The sequence below is a fragment of the Sinocyclocheilus grahami genome, unplaced genomic scaffold (assembly GCF_001515645.1).
Source record: "Sinocyclocheilus grahami isolate Dianchi unplaced genomic scaffold, SAMN03320097.WGS_v1.1 scaffold130.1, whole genome shotgun sequence".
In the NCBI taxonomy this organism is placed as follows: Eukaryota; Metazoa; Chordata; class Actinopteri; order Cypriniformes; family Cyprinidae; genus Sinocyclocheilus; species Sinocyclocheilus grahami.
The window spans coordinates 243,833-262,616 of NW_015505309.1; the positions used below are offsets into that span (position 1 = coordinate 243,833).

The window sequence follows — 18,784 nt, forward strand, 5'->3', positions numbered from 1 at the left end:
AATGCTGTCATCATTTACTCACCCTCATGTCGTTCCAAACCTGTATGAGTTGCTTTGTTATGTTGAACACAAAAGAAGATATTTTGAAGATGGCTGGTAATCAAACAGTTGGTGGTTGCCGTTGACTTCCATAGTATTTTTTTTCCTACTATGGAAGTCAATGGCAACCACTGACTGTTTGATTACCAGCCATCTTCAAAATATATTCTTTTGTGTTCAACATAAGAAAGCAACTCATACAGGTTTGGAACGACATGAGGGTGAGTCTAATTGATGACAGAATTTTCATTTTTGGGTGAACTATCCCTTTAATAGATATAACAAACAACTGTGTTGAATGCTTCTGTTCTGCACACTGTAATTTAGTTTTTATCTGTTATATGGCACACCATGCTACATTTTGAATATGATTTGTTTATAATAGTTGTAATAAATGTGTTTTGGATAGTTCACTAGTGACTACCCTGACAGCACATATCCTGAAACCTCACATCTATTTAATGTCTGCATTTACATCTGCAAGATGTATTTTTTTAAGAGTGTTTGCACATCTATCAGATGTCTTGAAGATGTTTATATTTTAGAATGCATGTAAATCAGCTTTTTTTCCTAAGATGTTTATCAGATGTTTTTGCACAGTTTCATAGATCATGCACTCTTTAGCAGACATCTTAGAGATGTAACTGTGTGATCTGGGTAATAATGTTCTGTAACAGTGTTTTATGCTTTTACGTAAATTAGGTTTTTGGTTTTTATACTAAGAATAATGTAAAATTATGGTATTTCGGAAAGGTTTATGGAGCCAGAGGCTATAAACAATTTTAATTTGTGTAAATCTAAATTACAGACAAGTGTGATTTGACAAAACTGCATATTACATGGAATTTTATAGTGTTGAATTTAATTTTTTGAATGGTTTAGTTTACTTACTTTGAATAATGTAATTACATCTGTGCACACATACCAGACATAGGTCAAAACATTGACAAATTTGGCTGAATTATAAAAGCAAGAAGTGGTCCTAAATAAAGAGCCGTTTGGGAGCCGAAAGAGCCGGTTCTTTTTGCTGAGCCGAGCCAAATGATCCGGATCCCTAAAAAGAGCCGGAATTCCCATCACTAGTTTGAAAAGGCGCTTTTTCCTGTTTCGGAGTGTATGACGACACGGGCTGTGATTGGCCGAACCGGCGCAGCGAAAGACCTCCGTGTTATTTGGCGCCATTTGTCGAAAACAATTCACTACACTGAAACCTACATTATTAGCGAATATGCGCTCTCAACATTAGATTCAAATGCACTTCTGATTACATTAACACGTAAGGTGGGTTTGGGGATCGGTTATTATCACGTTATGTTTGTTTTTCGCCGGTTTTGGAGTGTGTATCGTTGTTTGGGAAATGTGTTGGTAGGCTTACTGTTTACGTAAACTCGTTGTTGTGCTCATATTTTGTGCACTGTACACTGTATATTTAGACTATGTATCAACGTGTCCCTCAAGGAAGGACAAGAACCGGTGAGTGTCTGAAATGATTATGCCTCTTCTACAAACTCATAGTTGACAGGTAAACATTTAATATTTGCAATTAAGGAGACATCATTCATTCAGAGTTTAACTGTCACTGTTATATGCACATTTTCATGGTGTAAATATTTTTAAATAATCTTTGAACAGAATGTGGCTTTGTTGTGTGTGCTTGTGTTTAAACTGGTCTAAAGTCCTTGGTTTTGTGTGTTAAATCTATACAGATCTTTAGTTTTTGGGGGTGAAACGATGGCTGGGGCCGTGGCTATGGCGTCTGTAATGGAAGATTTTGAGGGTCAGGTATGTGTCACAAAAAGCTGGTATGCTGATTTGGCAAAGTACTGATTTTCTATTCAAGGAACATTGAATGATTTTCAGCAGTTGACATTATTGCTCTGTTTCTCCAGCCGTGTAAGAAATTGAGGAAGGATGGTGATGCACCATCTGTCAAAACTATTACTAACTACTTTATGCCCAAGCTGGTGGAGAAACCGTTCTCACCACCACGGTCTAACAACATTATGGACTACTTTAAGAGGACCTCGCCTGCACAAGAAATAAAAAGCTGCCCTTTAGTAGCTAAAGAAAGCTCCCCGCAACCTTCAGAGCAAGTTAGTCAAGAAATCCCTGGTAAACCTATAAGAGGACAGGGACAGAAGCGAACCAGGAAGGCCAAAGACGGCAAGAAGGCCAAAGGGGAGGATGCACAGGTGGTCACAGATGACGTTGTCTTGATAGAAAGTCCCAGTGAATCAGCTGTAAATGAAAGCAATACTGCTGTCCTTCCAGCTCAAAACTCTGATAAAGAATCTGATGTGAGGAAAAATGCCACTGAGGGTGATCCAAATGTCCTGACGATTAAGAATTCTGCAGAAAGTTCTGAACAAAAATCCTTGTTAAAACAAAGCAGGAGGAAAGACTGTGCAAACAGAAAATCTGCTGTGAGGAGAAACCGAAAGGCAAAAGTTGGCTGTGAAGAAACTAAGGAATGTGATGCTGATGCTCAAGAGCCTGTATGTGAGACTAAATTGGAGGAAAGTGCAGATAAGAAAAGCAGCACCATCACAATCTCATTTAAAGACTTCCTGCAGAATCAAAGTCAAGAGCAGGAAGAGAGCAATGCGATTCCCAAGACTGACGCCACTGACACATCAAGTGAAGGCAACCTCTGTAATGATCAGAGTGATTCTGCAGTCGGTCCTTTACAGGTATCGCCCCGAACTCTCACGATTCAAGCTGAGGTGCATCCCATTTCCCCTGATCATCATGAGTCTGTCAAAGTTGCCAAGGAGTTAAAAGTTGCATCTATTTTTAGTAGAAATAAAAAAAGTCAATTAAAAGAGGACAAGAGTTTGTCTCATCCTATCCCAGAGGTTAAACCGGACGTATTGCCTGACCTCAAAAGGAAGTCTAACGTTGTTCTTCTAGAGGAAGATCTGGAACTTGATGTGGTGGAGTCCAGCCCCAATCCTAAAAGCACTGAGACAGAGAGAAAGCAGTTTATGAATGCCTTTAAGCAGCCTAGTCTTGATGGTTTTAAAAGCAAAACCAACAAGGGTCAGAGCAAGCAGAACCACGTTCACGAGAAAGTCCCGGAGGCAGCAGACAAAGAACACGAAAAATCTCTCGAGAACAAAACTGAAGAAAAATGTATTGAGGACAAAACTGAAGTGACCAGCTTGGAGCAGCATGAAGAACAGCAGAGCTGTCCTGGTGACAAAAAGAAGCGAGCTAGGAAGTCTGGGAAGAATGGGGAAGCTAAGAAAGCTGAAGATGCACAAGCTGCAACTCCGAAACCTGAAGAACCTCCCAAAGAGGTCGGCAATGAGAGTAGCCCAGCTGATAATTACAACAGTGAAAAGGCTGTCAGAGAGCTGAGGAGGTCGACCAGGGAGCTTTCACGAAGGCAGTTAGCCGCTGTGCTTAATACCGCACCACAGAAGAAAGAGAGGCAAGAGGACACAGTAAAAGATGATGAGACCCAAAATACACCCTCTCTGGCCTCTACCCCAAAAGCTCAAAGGCCCAAAAGGGGAATTTATAGAGCTGAAATGCTCTGCCCACCAGACATGAAAGGCAGCCCTATCAGGTGAGATTCACTTTATAATTTCCTACTTTAATTGTTTCTTGTGAAGTACATGAGACAATAAATCATCAATTTTATTCAATAGGATGAGAATCACCAAAGTATTTCTGTCCTCTGCTACAAAAGCTGGTGATTTTGAAATATCAAGTCCTCTCTCAACACAGGTAACTAACATTTATGATTGATGTATGTTATAAAAAAAGAATGCTATGTAATATTTTAACATTTTTCAAAAATACTTACATTGTGTATATAAGTGTTGTGTATGTAAGTGTTTTTATGTAATTATTTTGATAAGAAATTTGTAATCTAAATGAAATGATGTTTTATTAATAAAAATAAAAAACAATTGTCATTAGCCATTGTTTTAAAATGGAAGATTACTCACAAAAATTCTTATTTGTTAGGAATTAAATGCAGTTAAAAAAAGAAAACAAGCTAGGAAGCTGGTGCAGAAAGCCAAAGCTCTTCAGCAAAGTAAAAAAGACACTAATAAGGAGAAAGACACTGTACGACGTTCTTCAAGAAGCAAAGAGTCTGTCATAAATTACTGTGAAGATGAGGTAAGATAGTGGATGTGTTAGAAGTGAACTGGTGTAAATGTTTTATGCTTACAGGAACTGCTGCTAAAATTGAGCAGGTTATTCTTTCATTTATGTAATTTATATGTCATTTGTATAGGATTCTATAGTGTTTTTGGAGGACAGCAAAAGCACTCCAGTTACCTCACAGGAAAGTGATGAAAGCCAGAAAAACCTTCGTAGTTTGAATGAAGTTTTGGGTAAAAATAAAACATCCAAGACTCCTGCAGGTACGTTACACTGACACAAATGGTTAAAATTGAGTCAACACCTGCTTTAATATTATTTTTAATAATTAATTTCATTTTTGTGCCAACATGGAAATTGCATTCAAGTCATTAAAAAATGCATTGATGTCTTCATCTTTTTCAGCTTCTAAAGGGGCTCCTCTGTTTGGTGAAAAAAAAGCTCAGAGACTGTCGGTTATCATCTCCATTTTTGATGACAGCAGGTATTGTGCTAATAATTACAGACACTAATTGAATTGGAAAATGCTCGTTATTTCTTTCACTTTCTAGTCAGTGTTAAATTCTAATAAATGCCTGTCCCCACAAACTCAACCCTGTCAGTCGAGAGGCATCAGAGAACTCGCAAGATGATGAACAGTTCAGATCAAAGAGAGAGTTTCTGAAGAGCGGCCTTCCGGAGTCCTTCAAAAAGCAGATCGCAAAGACAGCAGCCAGTCGAGAGGTGTACAGCCAGGCCTGTGCTTCTTTCCAGACAGTGGTTCATATCCAGCAGCGGGCTGCAGGTAAGCTGACAGATGTTGTCTAGATTGTGTTCTCTATTTGTGTGTATTTGAAACTAATGTGCTAATTTCTGTCCATGTCAGATTGTTGTGTTTGGAACCTCCAGTGGCCTACGAATCCCTTCCTGAGTTGTTTGAAGGAGTCCTATAATTTACCATCTGTGCCACTGATGTCTTTGGAGAAGTCTTTAGGTTATACTACAGTTCCTGCTAAAAGAGCCTTTTGCCACCAGGTTGGTAATCTTTTGGTGAAAATTGTTAGATTTATGTGTTTTGCATTTTTTATTTAATACATTATCGTTCAAAAGTTTGGGGTCAGTAAAATATATTTTTTCCTGAATTAAATGAATCATTTTATTCAGTAAGGATGCATTAAATTGATCAAAAAGAAGTAACTTGTTTTTTTAATCATTTAGATGTCCTGTTGTCGAAGATCCGAGTTTTCTGAGACAATCAGGCAGCATCTTTTGGAGGAGATGAGACTCTCCAATCCCTCCTTCCCACATCAACGCTTTTTTACGCGGTTTGTTAAGAGACGCGAGGACTACATCCTCCAGTCCTCTGCTTCAGGTGACTGAAAAATGCAATTCAACTCAATTTTTTGTTTTCCTTGCAGTAAGATATTATTCTTAGGCAGAAATGCATTTATAATGAGACGTGTCTTCCAGAATGATTGACAGATTGTTTGCATATTTCTTTGATTTATATGATTATCTGTAGAACCTGAAGTTGAGTCTAAGGTGTCCTGCCCTGCTGGAACATCTGAGGGCGTCGGAAGGAAAAGGAAGCGTGTTGATGAAGGAGGGACAACAGGCAAAGTGGGTAAAAAACCAAAGTCCAATCCAGAAGGGGATGTCATAGTGATTGAAGAATGTCCACCATCAGGAGTTCAGGGAGCACAGAATGTCTCTGTCACTGTGCCGTCTGGCAGAAGTCGAAGAGGTCGATCACTGAGACTTAAGCAGAAAGAAGAGGCCAAGCCGGCAGAGTTGATCTCACCTGTGGGAAACCAGAGTGATGCTCTCATTATAAAGGATTCCCCTGTCCCAGAAAGTTCGAACACAGGAGGTGAAAATTAAATACCTTTTAAGACAATCTTTTCACACTCTGAAAAGTTTTCTTCCTCTCAAAGCCTGCCTGAAAATTTTTTTAACTACAGTAATTGATTAGCATTAGTTGTACAACAAACATGAATTTACAATGAACAATGTACAAAGGTTTGGGGTTTTTGAAAGTTTCTTATTCTCAAGGCTTATTTATTTGATTGAAAATACAATAAAATATATTATTACATTAAAATATTACAATTTCAAATGTTTTCTATTTGAATATATTCTAAAAGCCTGCCTGAAAATTTTTTTAACTACAGTAATTGATTAGCATTAGTTGTACAACAAACATGAATTTACAATGAACAAGTGTACAAAGGTTTGGGGTTTTTGAAAGTTTCTTATTCTCAAGGCTTATTTATTTGATTGAAAATACAATAAAATATATTATTACATTAAAATATTACAATTTCAAATGTTTTCTATTTGAATATATTCTAAAATGTAATTTATTCCTGTGTAAATTCTATTACTCCAGTCTTCAGTGTCACCTGATCCTTCAGAAATCACTCTAATATAATGATTTGCTGCTCAAGAAACATTATATATTACTATCAATATTAAAAACAGATGTGCTGCTTAATATTTTTGTGGAACCCAATCCCTTTTTTTAGGATTCTTTGATGAATAGAACATTCAAAAGAACAATATTTGAAATAATTTTTTTTAATAACATTACAAAAGTCTTTACTGTCACTATTGATCAAATTAATGCATCCTTGCTGAATAAAACTATTAATCTATTTAAAAGAAAATCTTGCTGACCCCAAACTTTTGGACGGTAGTGTATTTATAACATGGTTGGTAGTTCGTCCATTATACCTCATGAGTTGAACCTAAGGTGTTATGAAATAATGTTTCTTAAACTTGTTTGCACTACATGTTTGTTTTTTTGTAATGTGGTTGTTCATGTTTAAATTTCTAGATCGAGTGAAAGAGGATGTGATTTGGACAGAGAAATATCAGCCGCAACATTCCAGTGAAGTAATTGGGAATATGGAGTCTGTCCGGAGGCTACACAGGTTACTATGCTGTCTAGTTTAAACAAAGATGGTGAAAGATCCCATTCACTAATCGAACATGCCAGTAATGAATATTGAATGATTTTTTTTTCTGTTAAATTTCTTCTTATTTCAATTTGTTTAATACTGTTAGCTGGCTGAAAGAGTGGAAATTGAGAGCTGACCGGGAAGAGAAGAGGAAACAGCAGGAAAAGAAGCAAGAGGAGGACAGTAATGGTATGTAAAGATGCTAAATGGCACAGTACTAGCTGTTTTGCTTGCCATATTCAAAAATCATTGTCTCAACTTTATTTCTATCCAGACTCCTGGCTCATAGGAGAAGGTCTAGATGAGACCGAAGATCATATGTGTAACACTCTTCTTATTACTGGACCCACTGGAGTGGGCAAGACTGCTGCAGTCTATGCCTGTGCACAAGAACTTGGATTCAAGGTGTGGTTCATTTTTCAATTCACGTTACTATTTTGGGATTGTCTAGTGCCATTCTAAAAAGGAAAGTATTTCTTTCTCAAGGTATTTGAGGTGAACTCCTCGTCTCAAAGGAGTGGTCGTCAGATCTTATCCCAGCTGAAGGAAGCCACTCAGTCCCACCAGGTTGACATCCAGGGTGTCAGCGCTCAAAATCCATCATACTTCAGCAATTATAGCAGCAACAGCACCACTATCAAAGCCGGCTCCTCTCCCAGTATGAATTTTTTTCCCCTTGATGTTTACAGAAAAATATATACTGTGCATGACTTTTTGTTTGCGTTCTCAGTGTCTCTTCCAATCACAGGGAAGTTGAACTCCCCCAGAAGGGTTGTATCATCGCCCAGGAAGCCTCCTCTGTCCCCTCGAATGGCTCCATCCAGAAGAGGCTTGGCTCCGACATCTCTAGCCAATTTCTTCAAAGCAGGTGGAAGGCCCACTGGCAAAGATGCAAACAGTCAAGACAAGAAAACACAACCTGGTAATAATTCAAAATGCAGTAATCAAAGTCAAGTGTTGCCAAACACAAATATTGAATTGATATTGAGATTTACAGTGGGGAAAAAAAGTATTTAGTCAGCCACCAATTGTGCAAGTTCTCCCACTTAAAAAGATGAGAGAGGCCTGTAATTTTCATCATAGGTATACCTCAACTATGAGAGACAAAATGAGAAAAAAAAATCCAGAAAATCACATTGTAGGATTTTTAAAGAATTTGCCATATTTACAAAATTGTTTTCATGCTTCATGTTTGAGACCTTTCTATGGCATTTCTTGTTTTCTTTCTACATGCTAATTTAGTGCTCAAGTAACATTTCCTATTATTATCAATGTTGAATAATAGTTGTTCTGCTTAATATTTTTGTGGAAACCTTGATACTTTTTTCCGCTGTATCCTATGATGAATATAATTTCAAAAGAACAGTATTTATTTACTGTTAATACTATGTATTTATTTATATATTTTTTGAAAATTGTTTTCAAGTTTCATGTTTGAGACCTTTTATATGGCATCTTGTTTTCTTTTAGTCTTAAAAGCAGGTCGGAAAAAGTCTGCCGAAGCAAAAGAGGCTGACAGCAAAGAGTGCCCCATTGGAACATCAGCGGGCACCAAGATCTCCGCTGAAGACCAGGACAAGAGGACTGCCACATCCCTCATCTTATTCGAAGAGGTGGACATCATATTTGATGATGACTCTGGATTTTTGGCTGCAATTAAAAACTTCATGTCTACAACTAAGAGACCAGTTATTCTAACAACCAGTGGTGAGTAAAGTTGGCAGAGAACAGAAAGTTAGAGTGTGTGATATCTGAATGAGTCATCTTGGGACTTTTTTTTGCACAGATTCAAACTTTGGTGCTACATTTGATGGGTGCTTTGAGGAAATCCATTTCAAATCTCCTTCAGTGGTAAGTGCACTTAGTTTATTTTCTCCTTTGCCAAAAAAATAGTTACTCTTCTGTTGTGTCTGGTTTGTGACCGTCAACACTTTGGACTTTTCCAGGCAGATGTGTCCAGTTATCTCCAGCTGCTGTGTCTGGCAGAAAACATGAGAACAGATACTAAGGATCTGTCCTGTCTGCTGGACTGGAACAGGTGTGATGTTCGTCAAAGCCTCCTGCACCTGCAGTTCTGGGCCTGCAGTGGAGGTGGACAGCAGGTGAATCGGCCTTGGCTTTTCTCAGGTAAAGATGTAATTGACTCTGGAAAAAGTTCACTGAGAACTCTTGGTTGTATATCATAATATGTGAATATACTTAGCAAAAACTACTTGTTTCACACTGTAGAGCTCAAAGGGGACGTCAAGAGTGACATTGACCATCAGTCTGTCAAAGCTCAGGATGTAAATGAGCATGAAATACCACCCTGCCACACTGCATGCACAGAGTGTTTGCTGGGGATCCGAAATATGCAAACAGAAAATATTGCAGATTTGCTGCTAAAGGTGAGTGTTTATCTCCTAAGATAAAAAAAAGCCACTAATGTTATTTATTTATTTTTAAAATATTATATGAGGTGATTTCAAGTTTTCCTTTCTCTTTGGAGTGTTACAAGCTGATTGTGCATAGATAAGATCCCTGAAGTTGCAAAGACTAAAGTCTCAAAACCAAAGAGATATTCTTTATCAAAGTTAAGACTCTGCCACGCCCCCCTAAAACGGCTCGTTCTAACACGCCCCCACATATCTACCTCACTATGTGGAAATATTTGCATAATGCCGCCCAAATGTGCACGCAAAGAAAGAAGGCGTGGTTTCAGTAACCGCAGTTAGTGTTGAAGCAGCATGTCAGGGAGACGCTGTGTGTTTCAGTGCGAAAGCAAAAGCACTTTATTTGGCCTTCCGAAAGTAGATGCATTTAGGAATCTTTAAGATCACTTACAACAGAACAGCAATGCATTTTATGGACGACCGTTTCGTGAACCTAGGAGAGGAGGTCATTCTGACTTTGCTATGACAAGCTGGCGCTTCTGAATCAGCTACTGTTTTGTTATTAGTTTAAGTATTTGCTACTGACTGCTTGATTAAGTCATATTTTGATTCATAAAAATCTTCTACAAGACCAGTATGCTCAATAAAGCCCAGGAGTCAAATTCAAAGTTCAGTCAGTTGACAGAGAGTTTACTGAATACAGAGTAAATGAGTAAGAGTAGCCAGCATCAAACTAACTTACAATACAGAAACTAGGACTGGGCGATATAGCTAAAAAAATTACACAATATAATGTTTCATGTCATTCGGTACCGATAATTATTGAAAATGTTTTATAACCTTTCTTAAACAAAGCAGTAGAATTTTTTTTATTTATTTTTTTTTTATTTAACCACTGTAATTTGATTTATCCAATTTATTAAGACAAACAACAACTTATTTTAGTTTTAACAGTCAAACACAAAATAAAATTGAAACAAATATCTCCTTTCTTATATTTTATATGCAGATTAAATAAGTGTTAAGGAAACATTTGACCTGTCTCCTGAGGACAGAGGAGGGTGCAATGAGCAAAATAATGCACCTTGTTAAACTGTTTATTCAGTGCAGTGAAATAATAGCTGTCTATAAAAAAAAAGTGCATACTGTCTAGACTTATATTGATAAACCAAATTTAATTTCGTAAATTGCATAATTATGAACAAAACAGCATCATGTATTTATGCATAGCTTAATATGGCACATCTTGTGGGTTCAACTTGGACTAACAAAAATATTAAAATGCATCTACGACACTTAATAACCGCATCTCGTGCGCCACATATAAGTAGGGCTGTGTATCACCAGCAAAGTCACGATACGATACGTATCACGATACGTATCACGATACATGACTGCACTGAATTTCACCTCAGCAGAATTTAGAAAAACAGCTGTTTATTAAACACTGCTTACTATAGTGCCATTGCTAACTATTGGCAGAGCAGGCAGATGCCCTCTGCATTATGAAGGGCCTCCATAACTGTACCACAGTACAATATAGGTAATGGCATATGTTTCATGTTTACATTGTGCACTCCCCACCAGGTACAATATTCTGATTGTTTGCATCTTGTTTTTAAGCCCATAAATAATAATGTACTTGTTCTAATAAATTTATATTGTAATGTACTCATTCTAATATATTTAAAAAATCATTTACATTGCTGGTAGGTTATCATTGCAAAAATTAACACACTCTCTACAATAAAAAAAAAAAAATTAGAACAGTTCTAAACTAACATGCTGTCTTCACTGTATCAAACGCACACACGCTCGAGGCTGATTTAATCGCTAAACTGCAAGCTAACTGCTGTTTTCAGAAAGCAAGCGCGTTTATCCAGAGTGGAGAGAGAGCGCATGCACATGAATGAATGAATGATGCATTTATATAGCGCTTTCTTGTGTATTGCTATACACCCAAAGCGCTTTACAATCATGTGGGGGGGGTCTCTCCTCAACCACCACCAGTTGGTTGCCAGGTTGACAAAGATAAGTAGCACACTTAGCAGATATTTCCGTATTGTGCAAGTGTGAAGCTCTGTTTTGGGGATTACATCTCTTTATATCAGGCAACCCCGTTGTGTTCCTCTGCGGCCAGATTATTAACAGATGCTCTATTCATTCTTTTTTAGAAACCTTGCACTTTTCTACTCAATTTTAAACATTGTAAAATTAAGCGCGGTCCACTGCTGCACACGTGCCACAATATCGATACAGGGCCATCTGTGACGATACATCGTCGTATCGATATTTTGAACACAGCACTACTGATAAGGCTCCCTGACGCGCACCTAAAATTCAAAAACTCAGTTTTTGCATTCAAATGCAAATGTTTTTTTTTTTATTCAACTAATATTCCTTTTTTTGATTCAGTCTCCTCATCGCAGGCAGGCACGGCACTCCTGTGTTTGTGTGTTCTGTTGGCTGTCTTCTTGTCACTCATAACACGCCTTTAAATGAAAAAAGCATGAAATTATCGTGCGCTATATCGAACATTTTTCTTTCATTATCGATGATGGTGTACTGTCGATAAATACCGATACCGTTTTATCGGCCAGGCCTAACAGAAACACTAGTACTTCTAGTCATATGGATGATCTGTTGATGTCATTTCTACAGGTTCTGATAGGTACAAATAATTCTAGCAACATCCAACATGGTGTTCTTTTCTTGAAGTCATAAATCTTGTGAGGGCAATTCTCATCTGGGCAGCTGTTGATGCTCCTGGAGACTGTTCCTTTGGCATGGTCACATGCCTACCATATTCCTAAACAACCTCTGCAAATACGCCATTAGATAAAACATTAGATAGGCAATATCTTTTCCCTTCAAGGTTGAGCTGCAGCACATCATTGGAACAGAACAATACATTCACACGGAGCACAGAGCACTAATACAAACTTCTACACATGATTCATTGACTACTTTACATGGACATCAGTAATCTAATTATTTACCTTATTCTAAATAAGCCAATATTATGATTATGGTGTTTACATGAGTTTCTTTTAGACTATTCCTTTCATGTTCCTGTTTTACATGTTATAGTACATAGTTCGATTAATGGCGCCCGTCATTACGTCCCACGTGACGCCATCCGACGTCCCCTCCAGAATTTCACGCATAAACGTATAGTTCATCTTTGTGATGATGTCATGTACAGTTTTGGGTGTTTCATTTTTAATTTTATGAAAGCTTCAAGTGCAGTTAATTATTTGTAGGTGCATACAGACGATGGCGGTGTTCAAGCTCTTTTATTTGCCGTCAAAAGGTTGACTACTGCTGTGTGTTTATCCTGTCGCAAAATGCGGTGAAAAGTCCTACACGACGGTAATAATGTGATAAGGTGTTTACATGTCTATACTGCACTTCAGTAATGCGACTAAAATAGGAATACTCCACATGTCTTAATTTCTATTTCTGTTTACTTAGAATATGACTTTAGCCGGATTAAGGTAATCAAAAATCTCTATAAACGCGGCAAAACGGTGGTAATTCATGGTGGTAATAATGTGATATAAGGTGTTTACATGTCTATACTGCACTTCAGTAATGCGACTAAAATAGGAATACTCCACATGTCTTAATTTCTATTTCTGTTTACTTAGAATATGACTTTAGCCGGATTAAGGTAATCAAAAATCTCTAACTTAATCAGAGTATTGTCTTAATCGTATTAAAATCGAATTATTGTTGTCCATGTAAACGTACTCATTGTCTTAGTTTAGCATATAGCAATTAATGGTCCTATAAACCCTAAAAAGAACCATAAACATTAAGTATACATAAGAGTTAGTGAATGCATGTGGTGAGAAACACACAATAAAATGCTGAAGAACAAAGTTCAAAATGATAACACTTTTTCTATAAAATATAACATTTGATTATTTAATGATTCAGATGAATTATTACAAAACAAATACATATATATTTTCTGGAAGCTGGGCTAAATGAGTAAACACTGTTAATGCATTCCTGACATTCAAGACCTTCAGTCACCTCTCAGATACCAAATACAGATAATGCTTGTAACATTAAAAATGCTTGTATTTTTTTTAAAAAAGACTGTAATATTGGTACAATAATTTGTTCCTGATCGAGCTATTCATTTCTTACAGCATGAGTGTTCAGTACTAGACAGCATTAAGTGCTGGGATCTTCTCTCAGAGGTCCATAGAAGGGGAGGGAATCTTCTCTACTCGAATATGGAGAGTCTGCTTCCTCTGCCAACTCGTCTTTTACCACAGTCCACACTTAAATCACAACCAAGACCAAACCCACAGTCCCATCCTGAGCAAGTACCTCAGACAGTGAGGTTGGAGGTTTTGGAAGAGCCCTCTGATGACGGTAGTCCCCTTAAAGTGTCCTCCAGAATGAGGGGGCGGAAAAAGATGGGCATGAGCAATAAAGACGTTTTCCAGTCTGATTCAGAGTCCGAGGATGACTTCCTCTCACTGCCAAAAATCAGCCGAGCTCCTGCTCAAAGCACTATTTCGGAACCAGCTAATATGTCCGTGAATGTGTGCGAAGCTGCATCGATGAAACCAAGGCATGTTGTGTTATCTGAAGCTGAAAGGAAGAAGAGCAAGCCAGTGATGCAGTGCCTAAGCAGTTTAGCAGAGTATATGGACCACATGTCTTTCCTGGACTCCACACTGCGCTACCAGCCTTTGCAAACGGAGGGTTCCTGCAGACCACAGGACTTTGGCTGGACTGGTGCAGAGGTCAAGAGTGGGATGACCGATGACATTCGGTTAGAGTGTGTCAGCCGAGTAAATGGTGTTAATGTCAATGAAATCCATGCTGCATTGGGGCATTTGAGTTTTAGGAAGTGCAAGGCTGTAGTCTCCGAAGCCTGGGACAGAGCACAGCAACTGGAGGAGGAGATCAGAAGAGAGGCAGAGGAGGAGCTCACCCTCCCTGTGGCTCCACACAAAGATGGCTTCAGCCTCACTCAAACTACACCTTGTGACCCAAGGTGAGAATTCAGCTGCTCTATATTTTTTTTCTTTAATTTATACCCCATATAATCTAACCTTTTCATTATTTATATATATATATATATATATATATATATATGTGTGTGTGTGCGCGCATAATTTATTATGCAAGTTGATATTCTGGTCATATTTTTTTTCTTTTCCAAGCACATTTTACCAATTCCAAACCACATCAATCTCAATAACTAGTATTTTGCATTTAATCATTTATAAGTGATATGTAATTGTTAACAAGGGCTGGAAGTGAAAAATGCCTTATACTCAGGTGTGCATAATTATAAAGCAGGTTTTCTTTTATGGGTAAAATGAGCCAAAAAAGAGATTTAATTCACACTGAAAAGTAGGGATGTAACGATTCACTCAACTCATGATTCGATTCACGATTTTGATTTCACGATTCGATTCACAAATTTATTTATTTTTTATAACAAAATTAGATTTAAGACAAATTATAAATTAAATGTGTCCTTTTATTATTGCTTGGACAAAATGCTGCACATTTCTTTGTGAAATTGAAATATAACACTATAATAATATACTAATATAGCACTTGCATATTACTGCTCTTTTGTTGGTTTTGATTGCTTCTATTGTCCTCATTTGTAAGTCGCTTTGGACAAAAGCGTCTGCTAAATGACAAAATTTTAATATAATGTAAATGTAAATAACAAAACTACATTGAAATTTTAAAACAAGCCCCAAATCAAATAAATAAGTAACACAAAATAAATCTCTTCATATAAACAAACTAAGGCTTTGTCTGTGCTCTTTCCTTTTAAAATTAGAGGCAACCACTGCATTTTAATCACGATCCAAACAAAGATGCTGCATACATGCAACATGAGCAGTTTTTAATCTAAATTAGATTGTATAATTTTGAAATTTGAAGCAAAAACAGAATGGTTTGACCAGTTTTATGAAAATGTACATAAAAATATCTGCATGAAACAGCAGAACTGAATCTGCCAGCAGGTGGCGCTTAAAGCATTTCCTTGGTTTCCGCTGTAAAAAAAAGCAGCGCTGCACTTATGAACTTTAATATGCATTATACAGAGACAAGATGAAAAGAAAAAATACCATCTAAACTTTTCTAAAGACAGTAAGTTCCCCTCAGACATGCATTCATATAAACTCCTACACCTAAATGAATCGATATTTGTTTAGCATCTCAACCAATTTGAATTGTCACATATTTGAATCGATTTCAACAGGCTCGCGGTTAATCGTTACATCCCTACTGAAAAGTCAAACATTATTAAATGTCAATGAGAAATATTCAAAACAAAGCAATACAGAAATTGCAAAGTTAAATCAAGGCTCGCGGTTAATCGTTACATCCCTACTGAAAAGTCAAACATTTATTAAATGTCAATGAGAAATATTCAAAACAAAGCAATACAGAAATTGCAAAGTTAAATCATGACCACTGGACAGTGAAATGCTCAATAACAATTTTATATCACTCATAAATGGTTAAATACAAAGATAATAGTAGCTATTAATATTGACTACTGTAAAATAAAACATAATCTTGTGCTCCTTTTGTTTCGTACAGGGTGATGGAGAGGAGAAGTGAGGTGATGAAGTCGGTGCTCTCCTCCAGGTCAGCAGGAACGCTTGGAAACCAGGTAGCAGCAGCTCTGGACTACCTCCCCTCTCTACGTACCATCTGTAGGTCAGAGAGACTGAAGGAGCAGGGAAAGATCAAACGCAGGTGAGAGTCTAGCTATATTAATGCATTAATATGATCAAGCTGTTCCTGCATCTGAAATGGGCGTTAGGGCTTGATCAGTCAAGAGGTGTGGGAACTCTGTGGCAAGCAAAATTAATTTAAACATTTGACTTCGAGATATTGGTTTAAATAGGCTCATAAGGTGGTCAAGAGTGTACACCAGACGGAAATGTTCATAGATGTATTAAAAACACAAGAATTTCTCTTTAATGTTCTCCTCATAACTGCTAATGCAAAACACACCCTTGTTTGTGAACAGTCTCTATCTTTTGTTACGCTCCCAAAGTGAGATCACTTCCAGTAATTCAGATGCCACACAGAGTTCGAACAGTGACAAGGGAAACTCCCTTTCCACAGTAGGCACAATTCACTAGTTAAGATTGCACACACTATATTTACATTAGACAAATAAGTCAGAACAAAAACAACGGTCAATAATTTCATAAATATTCAAAGATAATAGTAGCTATTAATATTGACTACTGTAAAATAAAACATAATCTTGTGCTCCTTTTGTTTCGTACAGGGTGATGGAGAGGAGAAGTGAGGTGATGAAGTCGGTGCTCTCCTCCAGGTCAGCTGGAACGCTTGGAAACCAGGCAGCAGCAGCTCTGGACTACCTCCCCTCTCTACGTACCATCTGTAGGTCAGAGAGACTGAAGGAGCAGGGAAAGATCAAACGCAGGTGAGAGTCTAGAGGACCAGCCTATATTAATGCATTAATATGATCAAGCTGTTCCTGCTTCTGAAATGGGCGTTAGGGCTTGATCAGTCAAGAGGTGTGGGAACTCTGTGGCAAGCAAAATTAATTTAAACATTTGACTTCGAGATATTTGTTTAAATAGTCTGGTGTACACTCTTGACAACCTTATGAGCCTGAAATGTTCATAGATGTATTAAAAACACAAGAATTTCTCTTTAATGTTCTCCTCATAACTGCTAATGCAAAACACACCCTTGTTTGTGAACAGTCTCTATCTTTTGTTACGCTCCCAAAGTGAGATCACTTCCAGTAATTCAGATGCCACACAGAGTTCGAACAGTGACAAGGGAAACTCCCTTTCCACAGTAGGCACAATTCACTAGTTAAGATTGCACACACTATATTTACATTAGACAAATAAGTCAGAACAAAAACAACGGTCAATAATTTCATAAATATTTAGGGCTGCAGCAAACGATTATTTTGATAATCGGTTAATCTAATGATTATTAGAACGATTAATCAACTAATCATCGATTATTTCACTGATTAATCAGACATTTATTGATTATTCAGCTTTTGCAATTAGTTAAGATATTTAGTTATACATATTCTAACAAATAAATTAAGGTAATCACTTCAGTTTTTGAAATAAATTACAATTATACAATTAATTTATACAAATAAGTATATATATTTGAAACATATATTTGAAACTCTTATTCACCATTTAATTAGCTATATGAAAAAGTCACTGAATGACATCATTCTGCCTGACATCTCCTTTTGTAAGTCATGGATAAGAAACAAAATAAAGGTAAATGATAAGACGTTTTATTTTTTGATAAACTATTTTATTCATAACATAATCACTCTTAAAATACCTAATAGGGTTATGATAATCAAAACAGTCCTGAGCTAGATCAAGTTTTGATCTCTGCAAACCAAACTATAACTTTAATGAAATATTTTTTTCCCACTAATAAAAATATTTGATCATTAGCTAGCCCCACACTGGAGAGCTGCGTTATAACAGAAAATCAAGTTGTAATTCTAATTGTAAGCGACACTGACTCTGTAAAGCTGCTTGATTTAAGGCTATCTATTGCATAAAGTACTAAGTTATATAAATAAACGTGACGTGACTGGACTTTACTGGAGTACTGAACTGCAGAGCTCGTGCAAACATCCACATCGCTGTAATCAGATGCGTTTTTAACTGCTGCGGTCAGTTTTTGTTGTGTTTATTTTGGTATTGAGAGGAAAGCGTGCAGCATATATTTACATATTCATCCAAACGCCACTCAGCAGCCTCAGGTTTGGCTGCGTTTGCGCTGAACTGAAGCGCTGTGTCTTCTCTTGAATTGCATCCAGGAGAGCTGAATTACTGTCTTGTGCTACCACGGCACACTGGTCAAACCGCATTACTGCAGGCTCTTACATTTGGTCATACGAGATCAAACGACTACTCGACAACAAAAAGATTTGTCGACTAATTGTTTCAGCCCTATAAATATAGCATCTCATAAATATGTGTTCAGTACCTGATGCATGTTTTTCGTTGTGCTGTCAGGGAGGTGTGAAAATGCAACTTAGTCATAGTTCATGGGTCTAAAAAAAGCTAAATGCAGTGGAGGGACAGGATGTGGCTTTTGCAAAGCTTAAATTAACCGATGATGTTTTATTCTCATTTTTGTCAGTATGAGTCTTTTGCATTTTATCACCATTTGTTTTGTTTGAAATGAACACATTCACTTGCTTTGTAGTGCCAAAACTAATTTAAAGATCCACGTTTAACAAAATAATCAGTGTTGGTTCCCCCCCCCCCCCCCCCCCCCCCC

At 37.3% G+C, this 18,784-nt stretch overlaps 1 protein-coding gene across 2 annotated transcripts in view; it reads left to right on the plus strand.

Moving 5' to 3' along the window:
• Window positions 1-1,191: 1,191 nt before the first annotated feature.
• The window catches only part of atad5a (ATPase family AAA domain containing 5a), an 18,402-nt gene continuing 809 nt past the window's right edge, over window positions 1,192-18,784 (plus strand). Inside the window, exons 1-23 of one of the 2 annotated variants that reach the window (XM_016279399.1) lie at window positions 1,192-1,320; window positions 1,473-1,512; window positions 1,746-1,821; window positions 1,929-3,610; window positions 3,693-3,771; window positions 4,015-4,170; window positions 4,289-4,418; window positions 4,561-4,639; window positions 4,758-4,939; window positions 5,021-5,169; window positions 5,353-5,506; window positions 5,657-6,004; window positions 6,971-7,067; window positions 7,201-7,283; window positions 7,369-7,499; window positions 7,581-7,752; window positions 7,825-8,016; window positions 8,565-8,801; window positions 8,881-8,945; window positions 9,041-9,221; window positions 9,324-9,481; window positions 13,627-14,486; window positions 16,064-16,222. In XM_016279399.1, the coding sequence (XP_016134885.1) occupies window positions 1,771-1,821; window positions 1,929-3,610; window positions 3,693-3,771; window positions 4,015-4,170; window positions 4,289-4,418; window positions 4,561-4,639; window positions 4,758-4,939; window positions 5,021-5,169; window positions 5,353-5,506; window positions 5,657-6,004; window positions 6,971-7,067; window positions 7,201-7,283; window positions 7,369-7,499; window positions 7,581-7,752; window positions 7,825-8,016; window positions 8,565-8,801; window positions 8,881-8,945; window positions 9,041-9,221; window positions 9,324-9,481; window positions 13,627-14,486; window positions 16,064-16,222 (5,345 nt within the window). In that variant the 5' untranslated portion in view covers window positions 1,192-1,320; window positions 1,473-1,512; window positions 1,746-1,770. Of the gene's footprint in view, window positions 1,513-1,745; window positions 1,822-1,928; window positions 3,611-3,692; window positions 3,772-4,014; window positions 4,171-4,288; window positions 4,419-4,560; window positions 4,640-4,757; window positions 4,940-5,020; window positions 5,170-5,352; window positions 5,507-5,656; window positions 6,005-6,970; window positions 7,068-7,200; window positions 7,284-7,368; window positions 7,500-7,580; window positions 7,753-7,824; window positions 8,017-8,564; window positions 8,802-8,880; window positions 8,946-9,040; window positions 9,222-9,323; window positions 9,482-13,626; window positions 14,487-16,063; window positions 16,223-18,784 lie in introns of both variants that reach the window. The other variant, XM_016279400.1, reaches the window with a different exon arrangement.